The sequence below is a fragment of the Anomaloglossus baeobatrachus genome, chromosome 8, assembly GCF_048569485.1.
Source record: "Anomaloglossus baeobatrachus isolate aAnoBae1 chromosome 8, aAnoBae1.hap1, whole genome shotgun sequence".
In the NCBI taxonomy this organism is placed as follows: Eukaryota; Metazoa; Chordata; class Amphibia; order Anura; family Aromobatidae; genus Anomaloglossus; species Anomaloglossus baeobatrachus.
Genome location: NC_134360.1, coordinates 150,422,999 through 150,437,792, shown reverse-complemented (window position 1 = coordinate 150,437,792; position 14,794 = coordinate 150,422,999). Strand labels below are relative to the sequence as shown.

The 14,794-nt window shown below is 46.7% G+C and overlaps 1 protein-coding gene across 1 annotated transcript in view; it reads right to left on the bottom strand.

Annotated features, from left to right (window-relative positions):
- The window catches only part of CFH (complement factor H), a 1,163,637-nt gene that overhangs the window by 375,988 nt on the left and 772,855 nt on the right, over nt 1-14,794 (bottom strand). The window contains exon 17 of the mRNA XM_075322035.1: nt 962-1,132. Within this exon, the coding sequence (XP_075178150.1) occupies nt 962-1,132 (171 nt within the window). The remainder of the gene's footprint in view (nt 1-961; nt 1,133-14,794) is intronic.

Sequence of the window (14,794 nt, the reverse complement as noted above, 5' to 3'; positions counted from 1 at the left end):
AGCATCTGTATAGATGTCACTCATGGTTTTTTTAGTTTCATTAGGCAGTTCTTAGTCAGCGGACACTTGGCCGGTAAAGTGGGTAGCGGTAGGTTTGACAAAGAAAAAAGTAGCTTTGGAGCTGTTTGCGGTCTTTTTAGTTGTTTCCATTTGGGGTGAAGCTCTTGCTAATAAAAGGATATGTCTTTGTTCGAGTAGTAAAAGGTATAGTCTTTGGTCTTTTGGTCATGAACAGGTTAATATTTTTTGGCTTAGCAGCCGTGGAATGAGATGGGAGCATCTTTTAGCCGAGTTGAGAAGGAGAGCTACGTCCCACCCATCCCCTGATCTGTTGATTATTCACCTGGGAGGTAACGATGTGGGTAAAATAAGAACTCTCGATTTTATTGCTCGAGCGAAAAGGGACATTATTTTTGTTAAGAATATTTTTCCTACAGCTGCTTTGGTGTTTTCTTAAATCATCCCAAGATTGGTTTGGTATGGTTTTCAGTTTTCTTTTATGGAGAAGATTAGGAAAAGAATTAATAGGATTGTATCAAAATTTTTCTTTTTAATTGGGGAATCTTCATTTAGGCATATTGATTTAGAGGGTTTTGAACATGGTATTTATAGGGCAGATGGTGTACATCTATCGGACATTGGGATTGATATTTTTAATTTGGGTTTGCAGAGTATGGTGGAAAATTGGCTCTCTGGTCGGGTTGGGGGGGGGACACTAATGAGGCATTAGTGTCCGTGTGGGAAAAATCGCCCTGAGGCTCTGGGTGGATTCTGGTAATTATACTGGTGAATTTTGGTAAGGTTATTTATATGGTAATGTTTATATGGTTTATATGTTTGATTATTTGGTAACCCTTAATAAAAACAAATGGCCAATTATTCCAACCCATACTCTGTTGTCTGTCTCAGTTTTATTTGTATGGGAATGTATGGGTCTTGTGTGATCATATACGTTACTTACCGACACAGGTTGGAACGTTCATCCACTTTCCTTTCACACACTGTGCTGAATTCCCTCCAGAAAATCCATAGCCAATTTTACATGTATATTCAGCGCGCTCACTATGTTTATAGGTTTTTTCTTCATTAACAGTTGCATAATCTATTTCTGGAGCCTTAATACATGAATCTTCTAAGAAAAAAAAAGAAATCAAAATAATTGTGTTAAAACATCTTAAAGTTAAAAAGCAGATGATTAAGTAATTAAAAACAGCTTTTAAACATTTCTAGAAAATTCAATTTAAGACTTAAAAGTACATTTAGAACACGACCCTATGAGTAATGATCAGTAGCTATTTATGGATGTAATGAAAATATCATTTTCAATTTTGCCATTTACTCCTATTTCATTAGAAAATGTGCTGCAGCCAAATCAATAAGAGCAAATTGCTGTAAGGCTATGTGAGCATGTTGACTTTTTCTTGCGTTTTGGTCATGGTTTAAATTGCAATGTGTCAATGACAAATAGCATGCTTTTGCTTCCCCAGCAAAGTCTATGAGAAGTCAGAATTTCCATACGCATGTTGCAGTTATTTGTCAGCATTTTATTTAACAAATATTTGTCAAAATCTTTTACAAAAAAAACATCATGTCATTTCTTTTTGCGTTTTGGTCACATTTTGTCACCTATAGAACTCAAAGAGGAAATGAAAAATGGATGGCAGAATGCATGGTAACAAATGGGTTGCGTTTTGTCACAAAAAACGCTGGTCACCCACTTTGTTGCAGGAAAAAAAAACTGCAGGAGCGAAAATCTCTCTCTCTCTCTCTCTCTCTCTGCTTCATACTCACCAATTACCAGCTCGCCTGTCACACTGCTTCAGCAGCCTCTCATTCTTCTTCCTGACCCACTTATTAGCCTCATTACATATTCACTGCACCCACTCATTAGGCTCATACATAGAAACTGCTTTACCATCTGTGATTGGTTGCTGTCAGATGCACCCACACTCTCAGTGACAGCTGTCTGACTTCAATCAATCACAGCCACCAGTGGGCGGGTCTATATCGTACAGGTAAATAAATAGTTAAAAAAAAAAAAACAGCGTGCAGTCCCCCTCACTTTTGATACCAGCCAAGATAAAGCCTCACAGCTGAGGGCTGGTATTCTCAGGCTGGGGAGACCCATGTTATTGGGAGCCCCTAGCCTTAAAATATCAGCCAGCACCCACCCGGAATTGTTGTATCCATTTGATGCAACAGTCCCAGGATTTTACCCAGCTCATCCCGAATACCCTTGTGTGGTGGCAATCAGGGTAATAAGGAGATAATGGCAGCCCATAGCTGCCACTAAGCCCTAGGTTAATGATGGCAGGCATCAATGAGACACCCCCATTACTAATCTGTAAATGAAAGTACATAACCACAAACAGCCAAAAAATACTTTATTTGAAATAAAATGAAAAGCACCCTCTTTCACCACTTTATTAACCCCAAAAACACCCCTCCAGGTCCGAAGTAATCCACACAAGGTCCCACAGCTATTCAGCTCTGCTGCATCTCTATCCTGTCACAGCAAGTATCATAGAGCAGGGGTCCCCAAACTACAGCCTGCGGGCAGCATGCAGCCCCCTTAGGTCATTTATCCGGCCTCGCCGCACTTCCTGAAGGGGCACCTCTTTTATTAGTGGTCAGTGAGAGGAGCACAGGATGCATCTGTATCCTGTGCTCCAAGAGTACTGTATGTGGTGGTGCCGCAAAGCATGGCATCGCTCACGTACAGTACTACTTCCGGTGATGCGGGATGCACGCGTCATGGCTCCGGAAGCGTGTCATATGACACACATCGGTCTGCGGTTTTCGGCTGCAAGGCGTGATAGGACCATCACAGCCAGTGCTGCAGCCTCGGCTATCCCAGACAGCAGAATATAGTGTCACAGGCCCAGCACCGCCTCCAGTGCTGTATACAGGCATCAGATAGTGGTGATCTGGCCTGTGACATCGGTGGTGGAACTCTACTGTGAGAAGCCAACTGCCACTGGGTGTTTTATAAAGACACCCCCTATTTTTTGGGGGTCAAATAAATATAAGACAGTGTCTTATTTTTGGGGGAAACACGGTAGTACAATGGCCCTCATTCTCCCCTTGATGCACAACACCTATTGTAGGGGCCATTATGTTGTGCATCTGGCGGAGTATGAGGGCCATTGTACTATGTAGTAATGTGGGGAGAGACTTTTGGCAAAGGGAGGTTATAGGGGCCATTATGTTGTGCATCTGGGGAAGTATGATTACCATTGTATTATATGGGGGAAGTAAGGCATGTGTTTTTCGTATTATGGTCTATAATTACAGATCCATAAATATGGACCGCATTAGGACACACACTAGTGTCATGCCTTCTTTTTTCCTGCCATGGAAACTGATTGATTGGGACTTCTCACCCATGCGATCGGATTCCTGTGTGAGTTCACAGATCTCAGTGCGGTTCGCACAGGGTAGTGTGAACTGGAAAGGTGGTGGAGGAACCGGCTCTATAATCGTGCCTGTTCCCAGACAGCACAAGTGCGAGTCTGAGGTAAAAGTGGAGTTCCATCAATATAGCCATCGGTGAGACTGAAATGATGTGGACTGGGAAGGCTGCATTAATGGACACAATTCAGGCTGCATTGATGGGTAGTGCAGTCTGTTTGACTGTGTGGGCAGAAGTATTGTTGGTATATTGTTTGTTTTTGTAGGACTGTATATATATTTATATTGTAAGCATTTGGCTGCTCACGTGATGGGTGTCACTCACTTGGCTGCGTTTCCGAGGTAGCACAGGAACACAAACCTCTTAAAAAGTCCAAATGGTTTATTAAAAAAAATCCAGCATAAACCGCTCCTCAAAACATAACAGAAATACAGACGGATTTCAGGTCCGTTAAACTCATGGCACTCCTGCACATTTCAGATACACAAACTGAGTGCAGCTCTCTCAGCCTCCACTCAGTCATTTAAAGTCTGTTAACACCATAGAGTCCAACAGCCCCATTACCTCTCGCTGGCCATTTCCCCAGGAACACGGATTTCAGGTCCATCTTTGTTGCGGTCCGCCCGCTCAGGTTTGGATACTTCTTAGCATCCTGCGTGGGCTCTCTCAGCGTCCACTCACTCATGTGTGAAGCCAACCCTCTGCTCCTTCAGATGGGTTCCTTCCAGAAGATTCAGACCTCTCTGAGATAAACAACCTCTTTTCCCTCAGAGGCTGCTCCTCATACACTGCTCCACACTCTCCCTGACTCCATGTGGCAAACAAGCTAATTAAGACCTGTATCAGACACACCCATAGGCAGGGGTATGTGGATGGCCAGTCCCACCCATCTCTTAGGCCGGCTTCTCACTTGCGATTTTCTCGCAGTAGTGCAATGCGAGAAATTCTCGCATTGCACTCGGACACATGTTAATCAATGAGGCAGCTCCTATCTGCTATTTTTTTCTCAGTCCAAATCGGACTGAGAAAAAAAATCGCAGCATGCTGCGTTTTGGAGAGTTTCTCGCGCGAGAATCTCCAATGCAACTCTATGGGAGCGGGTAAATAAACGGATGTCACACGGACCGGCACTCACACCATCCTAGTGACATTCGTTTTTCTAAATACATTTATCACATGTTTCACAAAACACTGCAAATGAGTGAGGTCTCACAATGTCGATCAATCTCTACCTCTGTCAGTTGGTCTCTCCCTCTCGGTCTCTATTCTCTCTTTGTCGGTCGGTCTGTCGGTCGGTCTCTCTCTCTCTGTCCATGTCGGTCTATTCCTTTCCCCCCCTCTTTCATACTCACCGATCCCAGATCACCAGCGCGGCACTGCACGGCGTTCACACTGCTCCGGCGGCTTCTCTTTTGAAATAGCCGGCCGCTCATTATTCAATCTCTTATTCCCTGCTTTACCCGCCCACCAGCGCCTATGATTGGTTGCAGTCAGACACGCCCCCACGATGAGTGACAGCTGTCTCACTGCAACCAATCACAGCTGCCGGTGGGCGGGTCTATATCATGCAGTAAAATAAATAAATAATTAAAAAAAAAACGACGTGCAGTTCCCCCCATTTTTAATACCAGCCAGGGTAAAGCCACACGGCTGAAGGCTAGTATTGTCAGGATGGGGAGCCCCACGTTATGGGGAGCCAACAACCCTAACAATATCAGCCAGCAGCTGCCCGGAATAGCCGCATCCATTAGATGCGACAGTCCGGGACTGTACCCAGCTATCCCGAATTGCCCTGGTGCGGTGGCAATTGAGGTAATAAGGAGTTAATGGCAGCAGCCCATAGCTGTCACTAAGTCCTAGATTAATCATGGCAGGCGTTTCCCCGAGATACCTTCCCTGATTAACCTGTAAGTAAGAAAATGAAGACATACACCAAAAAATCCTTTATTTGAAATAAATAACAAAAAAACAACCCTCTTTCACTACTTTATTCAAGTCCCCAAATACCCTTCCATGTCCGACGTAATCCACAGAGGTCCCTCGACGCTGTCAGCTTTGCTACATCGAAAGCTGACAAAGAGCAGACACACACTACGACTGCTCTCTGTGAGCTCCCTGCAGCGACTGAAGTGAGTTGCGCTATCAGCGATGACGTCACTTAGGTTACCCGCGGCCACAGATCTCAGCAGGAGGACTTCTGCTGTGGCCGCGGGTAACCTCAGTGACGGCACCGCTGATAGCGCAGATTACTTAAGTCACTCAGGGGATTTGCGGTCACCGGTGAGACATTCACCGGTGACCGAAAATCAGGGGCCATGCCACACAGACAGAGCCGCAGGATGACAATGAAGTCGGGTGAAGTTCATCCGACTTCATTCTGATCGTGCAGCTCTGTCTGTGTCTGCTGTCAGCGGCCATTCAGCTCTGCTACATGGCTCTGTCTGTGTCTGCTGTCAGCAGCCATGTAGCAGAGCTGAAGACATATATAAAGACTAGAAGGTGGCCCGATTCTACGCATCGGGTATTCTAGAATTTACGTATTGTGTAGTTCATGTATGATTTTTGTTATATATATATATATATATAGAGAGATGTTGTTGTCTGTAGTTACCAAGTGTTTGTGTAGGCGCTGTACATGTTCTGGGTGTTGTCTGGGTGTGACGGGGGGGGTGAGAGCGGTGTTGTATGTGTGTTGCGTGTGTTGCGTTGTTTGTGGAGCGCTGTGTGTCTGTAGCGTTGTGTGTGTGTTGCGCGGTTTGTGTGTGTGTGGTGTGTTTTGGGGGGAGGTATGTTTTGAGCAATGTGTGTGTTGTGCGGTATGTGCGTATATTTGTGTGTGCCGCGGTGTTTGTGTGTGCAGCGTTGTCTGTGTGTGCAGCGTTGTCTGTATGTGTGGGTGTCTGTGTAGGGCAGTTGTTTGTGGTTCCCAGTGTGTGTGTGTGTGTGTGGTGTGTTGTGCAGTGCGCGCGCGCGCGTGTGTGTGTGTGTGTGTGTGTGTGTGTGTGTGTGTGTGTGCATCAGCCTCTCTTCTCTCAGCCTACCTCTCCCAGCCTCCCTCCTCCCAGCCTCCCTCAGCATCAGCCTCCCTCTCCCAGCCTCCCCAGCATCAGCCTCCGCCAGCATCAGCCTCTCTCCTTCCAGCCTCATCCAGCATCAGCCTCCCTCTCCCAGCCTTCCCAGGATCAGCCTCTATCCTCCTAGCCTCCGTCCTCCCAGCCTTCCCCAGCATCAGCTTTCCCCTCCCAGCCTCCCTCAGCATCAGCCTTCCCCAGCATCAGCCTCTCTCCTTCCAGCCTCCCCCAGCATCAGCCTCTCTCCTTCCAGCTTCCCTCAGCATCAGCCTCCCCTTCCCAGCCTTCCCCAGGATCAGCCTCTCTCCTCCCAGCCTCCTTCCTCCCAGCCTCCCTCAGCATCAGCCTTCTGCTCCCAGTCTCCCCCAGCATCAGCCTCCCCATGCATCAGCCTCCACCAGCATCAGCCTCTCTCCTTCCAGCCTCCCCCAGCATCAGCCTCCCCTTCCCAGCCTTCCCCAGGATCAGCCTCTCTCCTCCCAGCCTCCTTCCTCCCAGCCTCCCTCTCCCAGCCTCCCTCAGCATCAGCCTTCCGCTCCCAGTCTCCCCCAGCATCAGCCTCCCCAAGCATCAGCCTCCACCAGCATCAGCCTCTCTCCTTCCAGCCTCCCCCAGCATCAGCCTCTCTCCTTCCAGCCTCCCTCAGCATCAGCCTCCCGTTCCCAGTCTTCCCCAGGATCAGCCTCTCTCCTCCCAGCCTCCTTCCTCCCAGCCTCCCTCAGCATCAGCCTTCCCCTCCCAGTCTCCCCCAGCATCAGCCTCCCCAAGCATCAGCCTCCACCAGCATTAGCCTCTCTCCTTCCAGCCTCCCTCAGCATCAGCTTCCCCATGCATCAGCCTCTCTCCTTCCAGCCTCTCTCTTTCCAGCCTCCCCCAGCATCAGCTTCCCCTTCCCAGCCTTCCCCAGGATCAGCCTCTCTCCTCCCAGCCTCCTTCCTCCCAGCCTCCCTCTCCCAGCCTCCCTCAGCATCAGCTTTCCGCTCCCAGCCTCCCCAAGCATCAGCCTCCACCAGCATCAGCCTCCCTCGTCCCAGCCTCCCCACCATCAGCCTCTCTCCTCCCAGCCTTCCCCATGATCAGCCTCTCTGCTCCCAGCCTCCTCCAGCACGCCGTGCTCCTCTGCCGACACTCACACACCCGATCGCATCCACTCACACACACCCGATCGCATCCACTCACACACACCCGATCGCATCCACTCACACACACAGACACTGACGATATCGCACATACGCGCTTATACTCACAACATCCGGGGATATCACATGCTTCTGGCCATGTGATCCTCCGGCAGGTCCTGGAAGATCACAACAGCACAGTATCGAGGCCGAGAAGCAAGCGATATCCCAGGATGTTGTGAGTATGTGGATGCGATGTGATGTGTGTGTGTGTGTGAGTGTGATCTGATTTGTGTGTGTGTATGTGTGTGCTGTTATGTGTGTGTGCTGTTATGTGTCTGTATTTTCCGGCGCTGCAGGACCTTGATGTGTGGATGCGATGTGATGTGTGTGTGATGTGTGTGTGAGGTGTGTGTGAGAGTGAGTGTGAGCCGCTGTACACTGTTAACTATGATACACATCGGGTAACTAAGGGACCTTAGTTACCCGATGTGTATAATGGTTACCAGCTTTCACGGCCTCCGTGAAGATCCCAGCATCGCAAGGTTATGTGTGGCGCTGCTGGGATCCTGACGGAGCCGGTGTAGAAGCAAGCGATATCCCAGCATGTTGTGATGTGTGAGGTGTGTGTGAGAGTGAGTGTGATCTGATGTGTGTGTGTGTACTCACCTGGGAATCGGGGCTCCGTGTCAGTTGGGCCAGAGCGAGCGTGGATTGCGTGAGGGGGGCGGGGCCTGCAGAGAGCCGGGGCGAGAGGCCAATCCGTGTGGGGGGGCGGGGCCATGGCGAGCCCAGCGGCCAATCAGCTTTGTGTCACCGTAAGGACACAATTTCGGAGCATGACAGACAGACAGATAGACAGATAGACAGACAGATAGACAGACAGACAGACAGACAGAATAAGGCAATTATATATATAGATAAATATGATTATTTGATCGAAGATGTGAGAAACGATAAAATATTAAAACTGAAAAATACATTGCAACTCAGCAAAATACTTTTGTGAAGCAGAAGCATCTAAATATTTCATCACTGAGAGCAAGTTTTCAACTTGCCAAGCTAATAGCGTGCACAGGCAGACCATTCGTGAACGGAGAATTTGTTAAAGAGTGCCTTCTTTCTGTTGCCAAAGAGATGTGTCCAGAAAAGGCAGACTTATTTAGTACAGTTGAAAAAAATTGTTTAAAAGAACTGAGAGTCCTCAGTGGTTGATACCTTTTAATGGCTAACTGAAAAGATGGTAATAATTGCAAGCTTTTGAGACTACTCAGGTCTCTTCATCAGGCATGGTATAACACAAAATCTGAAGAGTCACATATTTATACACAACATGACTTAGAATAGTGCAGTAAAAAAAAAAAAAGAAACAAGTTATATAAAAAACAGAACTATCTCTATGGCAGGGGGCAAACTGTTGTGGCCATAAATTTTGCTGCAGTTCAGTGTGAAAGTTTTATTGTCCTCTGATAAGGGTCTGGTCCAGGGCTGTGACATGCTCGGCTGGTCAGAGGAGCACATCTTTTAACTGATGTAAAAAGACATGATAACCTTTGACACATTCAGAATAGGAATGAATGTGTCTCATGGATTCATAAGTTTCTACTCCCATAGTCTCATATCTCTCTGGGACTTGAAATTTCCTTTCAATACCAGCAATTTCATGTCCATGATGCTGTGGTCTGAGTTACAAAAATGTTTGGCCACAGGTAGATCCATCCTTTTTTCTCTAATTGTGTGGCGGTGAGAATTCACCCTTGTCCTGAGCTGTTGTCCGGTCTCCCCTACATACAGATCCCCAGTTGGACATTTGGTACATATAATTAAGTACACCACATTAGTACAGTTGGTCGTCCAGGATCTACAATTACACGAAGGATTGAAGAAATGGGAGACAATTTGCATCAGCATTTGCAAAACTCTGCAAGAAAACTTTCCTATTTTTCCTTGGCACTCGACGAGAGCAATAATGTTCATGATTCTGCACAACTTCTAATTTTTATTTGGGGGACAAATGACAATTTCGAAGTCACAGAAGAGCTTGCTGCACAGCAAAGTATCAAAGGAACAACTACACGAGAGGATATCTATGAAAAGGTTTCCCAAACTGTGAAGGATTTGGAGCTGGACTGGGCTAAACTGGCCGGTGTGACAACTGACGGTGCTCCTAGCATGGTGAGGTCTAAGAAAGGAGTAATTGCTCACATTAACCAAAAAATGCACAAACATAACCATTCTCATCCAATAGCCATGCACAGCCTTATCCACCAACAAGCGCTATATAGTAAATCACTGCAGTGGGACTCTGTTATGAAAATTGTGATATCTGGTGTTAACTTCATTACACAGTGTGCATAATTATTAGGCAAGTTGTATTTTAAAGGATTTTTTTGTTATCATTGATCAACAACTATGTTCTCAATCAATCCAAAAGACTCATAAATATCGAAGCTTAATATTTTTGGAAGTTGGAGAAGGTTTTTCTCAGATTTGGCTATCTTAGGAGGATATCTGTTTTTGTAGGTAACTATTACTGTGCAAAATTATTAGGCGACTTAATAAAATCAAATATATTCCCATGTGACTTGTTTATTTTCACCAGGTAAACCAATATAATTGCACAAAATTTAAAAATAAACATTTCTGACATGCAAAAACAAAACCCCCAAAAATTAGTGACCAATATAGCCACCTTTCTTTAGGATGACACTAAACAGCCTACCATCCATAGATTCTGTCAGTTGCTTGATCTGTTTATGATCAACATTGCATGCAGCAGCCACCACAGCCTCCATAACACTGTTCCGAGAGGTGTACTGTTTTCCCTCCCTGTAGATCTCACATTTTATGAGGGTCCACAGGTTCTCTATGGGGTTCAGATCAGGTGAACAAGGGGGCCATGTCATTATTTGTTCATCTTTTAGACCTTTACTGACCAGCCATGCTGTGGAGTAGCTGGATGCATGTGATGGATTGTCCTGCATGAAAATAATGTTTTACTTGAACGATACCGACTTCTTCCTGTACCACTGCTTGAAGAAGTTGTCTTCCAGAAACAGGCAGTAGGTCTGGGAATTGAGCTTTACTCCATCCTCAACCCGAAAAGGTCCCACGAGTTCATCTTTGATGATACCAGCCCATATCAGTACCCCACATCCACCTTGCTGGCATCTGAGTCGAAGTAGAGCTCTCTGTCCTTTACTGATCCAGCCTCTGGCCCATCCAAGAGTCACTCTCATTTCATCAGTCCATAAAACCTTTAAAAAATCAGTCTTAAGATATTTCTTGGCCCTGTCTTGGTGTTTTATCTTATGTTTATTGTTCAAAGGTGGTCGTTTTTGAGCCTTCCTTACCTTGGCCATGTCCCTGAGTATGACAAACCTTGTGCTTTTTGATACTTCAGTAACATTGCAGCTCTGAAATATGGCCAAACTGGTGGCAAATGGCATCTTGGCAGCTTCACACTTGATATTCCTCAATTCATGGGCAGTTATTTTGCGCCTTTTTTGCCCAACACGCTTCTTGCGACCCTGTTGGCTATTTGCCATGAAACGCTTGATTGTTTAGTGATCACGCTTCAAAAGTTTGGCAATTTCAAGACTGCTGCATCCCTCTGCAAGATATCTCACAATTTGGGACTTTTCAGAGCCCGTCAAATCTCTCTTCTGACCCATTTTGCAAAAAAAAGGAAGTTGCCTAATAATTAAGCACACCTTATATAGGGTGTTGATATCATTACTAGGGATGATCGAATACCCTATTATTCGATTCGACAAATATATAGCGAATATCTCGCCGCTATTCGAGTATTCGCGAATATTCAACCCCCAATGTAAGTCTATGGGAAACCAGAATAATTTCACGTTGAACCTGTCGGTGACCTGTGGTGAGTGAAGAAAAGGCTGAAATGGATGGGAAAAGGCTGAAACAGTATAGGCACAGCCTATAGAAGGTGCTTCACTGCATTTCTGGTGTCTTTGAATAATGTGCTCAGAGCAGCATGCGGCATTTATGTAGTCGCCAGAACAGCTCTCAAACCAAAGTAAAAGAACGGAAATTGCTAAGAAACAGTGTCTGGTGCCTAATCACTGTAATAAAACGTCAAATCAAGCACCGACCTCCCAAAAAAAAAAGCACTTTAGCATATGTTCACATGTTTCGTTTTTTACATATTTCTCCCTTTTTCGATTAGAAAGGGCTGTAACTTAAACATTATATTGGTGTCTGTCTCACACCTCCTTTTTTGGGACATATTTCACAGCACTTTAAAGGGTCAGCTTTAATGTGCCCGTTGGGATGTTGACCTTGCCCTCCTCCTCCTCCTCCACCAGCACCACTGGCTCCAGTGGCCCTCTACTCAAATGTAGGATGGGCCACTGGCTGTCCTCAAATCTCAGACTTCTTAGGGCTCTCAGGTGGGCCCTGTAACATACATTGGGGAGGGATGGCAGTCATTTAATTTGTAGTTTTCTGCGTCCCCTATATCATTAGTGTGAAAGTTGGAAAATGTACTCCATAACGCTTTACAGTGCTAATGCCAATGTGGCCATTTGGGTGTTGGCCTTGCCCTCCTCTTTCTTCTTTCTCCTCCACCAACATCACCGGCTCCAGTGGCCCTCTATTCAAATTCTATTCAAATGATTCAGAAATTTTATGTTTCATGGACAAATGAACGCCACGCTGGGACATCGAAGCTGATGTCGTTGATGATGATTGCATCTGCCCAAAAGCAGGTTGGGAGCATCATCACCTGCTTCCTAGACCGCAGTTTGTAAAGCATACAGTACCGTGGAAGTGGCAGTTGTTTCACTCTGGAACTCAGGCTTTATTCCACTAGCTAACACCGAGGATTTCAACAAATTCAGTTTCCCGAGGGGAAAATGGTTCAAAGACCATGTAGCAAAGCATCAGAAGGTGCTCCCAATATCTCTTAGCTTATTTTTTAAAAAATTGGTAGGATTTGCAACAGGGAATAACATGCAAAGAAGTTTAATAAATTCAGTTTCCCCAGGGGATAATGATTCAGACTCCATGGAGCACAGCATCAGAATGTACTCCCAATAGCTCTCAACAGCTCTTTTTTAAAAACTGGTAGGATTTACAACAGGGCATAACATGCCAAGGAGTTTAATAAATTCTGATTCCGCAGGGGGGCCATGTGTAACACAACGTGGAGCACAGCATCAATAAAGAACACAAATAGAGACTGCCTGACCAATTGTTCTAGACAGTGTAGCCTCCACAGTGCTTGTGCCAGTGCATAATTAACAAACACTTGAAAAATATTGCCCTTGGTGATTGGGCCAAACAATTAAGGCCCCGTCACACTAAGCAACATCGCTAGCAACATCGCTGCTAACGAACAACTTTTGTGACGTTGCTAGCGATGTTGCTGTGTGTGGCATCCAGCAACAACCTGGCCCCTGCTGTGAGGTCGTTGGTTGTTGCTGAATCTCCTGGGCCATTTTTTAGTTGTTGCTGTCCCGCTGTGAAGCACAGATCGCTGTGTGTGACAGCGAGACAGCAACAACTAATGTGCAGTGAGCAGGGAGCCAGCTTCTGCTGAGGCTGGTAACCAATGTAAACATCGGGTAACCAAGAAGCCCTGTCCTTGGTTACCCGATATTTACCTTTGATACCAGCCTCCTCCGCTCTCACTGTCAGTGCCGGCTCCTGCTCTGTGCACATGTAGCTGCAGCATACATCAGGTAATTAACCCGATGTGTGCTGTAACTAGGAGAGCAAGGAGCCAGCACTAAGCAGTGTGCGCTGCTCCCTGCTCTGTGCACATTTAGCTGCAGCACACATCAGGTAATTAACCCGATGTGTGCTGTAACTAGGAGAGCAAGGAGCCAGCGCTAAGCATTGTGCGCTGCTCCCTGCTCTGTGCACATTTAGCTGCAGCACACATCGGGTTAATTAACCTGATGTGTGCTGTAACTAGGAGACTGGGGGCTGGTCACTGGTTGCTGGTGAGCTCACCAGCAACTTGTGTAGCCACGCTCCAGCGATCCCTGCCAGGTCAGGTTGCTGGTGGGATCGCTGGAGCGTCGCAGTGTGACAGCTCACCAGCAACCTCCTAGCAACTTACCAGCGATCCCTATCGTTGTTGGGATCGCTGGTAAGTTGCTTAGTGTGACTGGACCTTTACATTGCATCAGCTTAACAAGTTAGATTAGTCATGCGGTGTCATGATAGAAGACAAAATAGTCTTGAATGAGAAACAATGGAACTTATTTGAACTTAAGAAATCCAAATTTTGGGGCTACACTTAAGGTCCAGTCACACTAAGCAACTTACCAGCGATCCCAACAATGAGAGGGATCGCTGGTAAGTTGCTAGGAGGTTGCTGGTGAGATGTCACACTGCGACGCTCCAGCGATCCCACCAGCAACCTGACCTGGCAGGGATCGCTGGAGCGTCGCTACACAAGTTGCTGGTGAGCTCACCAGCAACCAGTGACAAGCCCCCAGCGCCGCGTGGTAGATGCTGCGCTTGGTAACTAAGGTAAATATCGGGTAACCAACCCGATATTTACCTTGGTTACCACCGCACGGAGCTACACGTGCAGAGAGCAGGGAGCAGCGCACACTGAGCGCTGGCTCCCTGCTCTCCTAGTTACAGCACACATCGGGTTAATTACCCGATGTGTGCTGCAGCTAAATGTGCACAGAGCAGGGAGCAGCGCACAATGCTTAGCGCTGGCTCCTTGCTCTCCTAGTTACAGCACACATCGGGTTAATTAACCCGATGTGTGCTGCAGCTACATGTGCAGAGAGCAGGAGCCGGCACTGACAGTGAGAGCGGAGGAGGCTGGTAACAAAGGTAAATATCGGGTAACCAAGGACAGGGCTTCTTGGTTACCCGATGTTTACATTGGTTACCAGCCTCCGCAGAAGCCGGCTCCTGCTGCCTGCACATTTAGTTGTTGCTGTCTCGCTGTCACACACAGCGATCTGTGCTTCACAGCGGGACAGCAACAACTAAAAAATGGCCCAGGACATTCAGCAACAACCAACGACCTCACAGCAGGGGCCAGGTTGTTGCTGGATGTCACACACAGCAACATCGCTAGCAACGTCACAAAAGTTGTTCGTTAGCAGCGATGTTGCTAGCGATGTTGCTTAGTGTGACGGGGCCTTTATTATTGGGCATTGATAACAGGCAGCCTGAGATACTCTGGGGCAATCCCT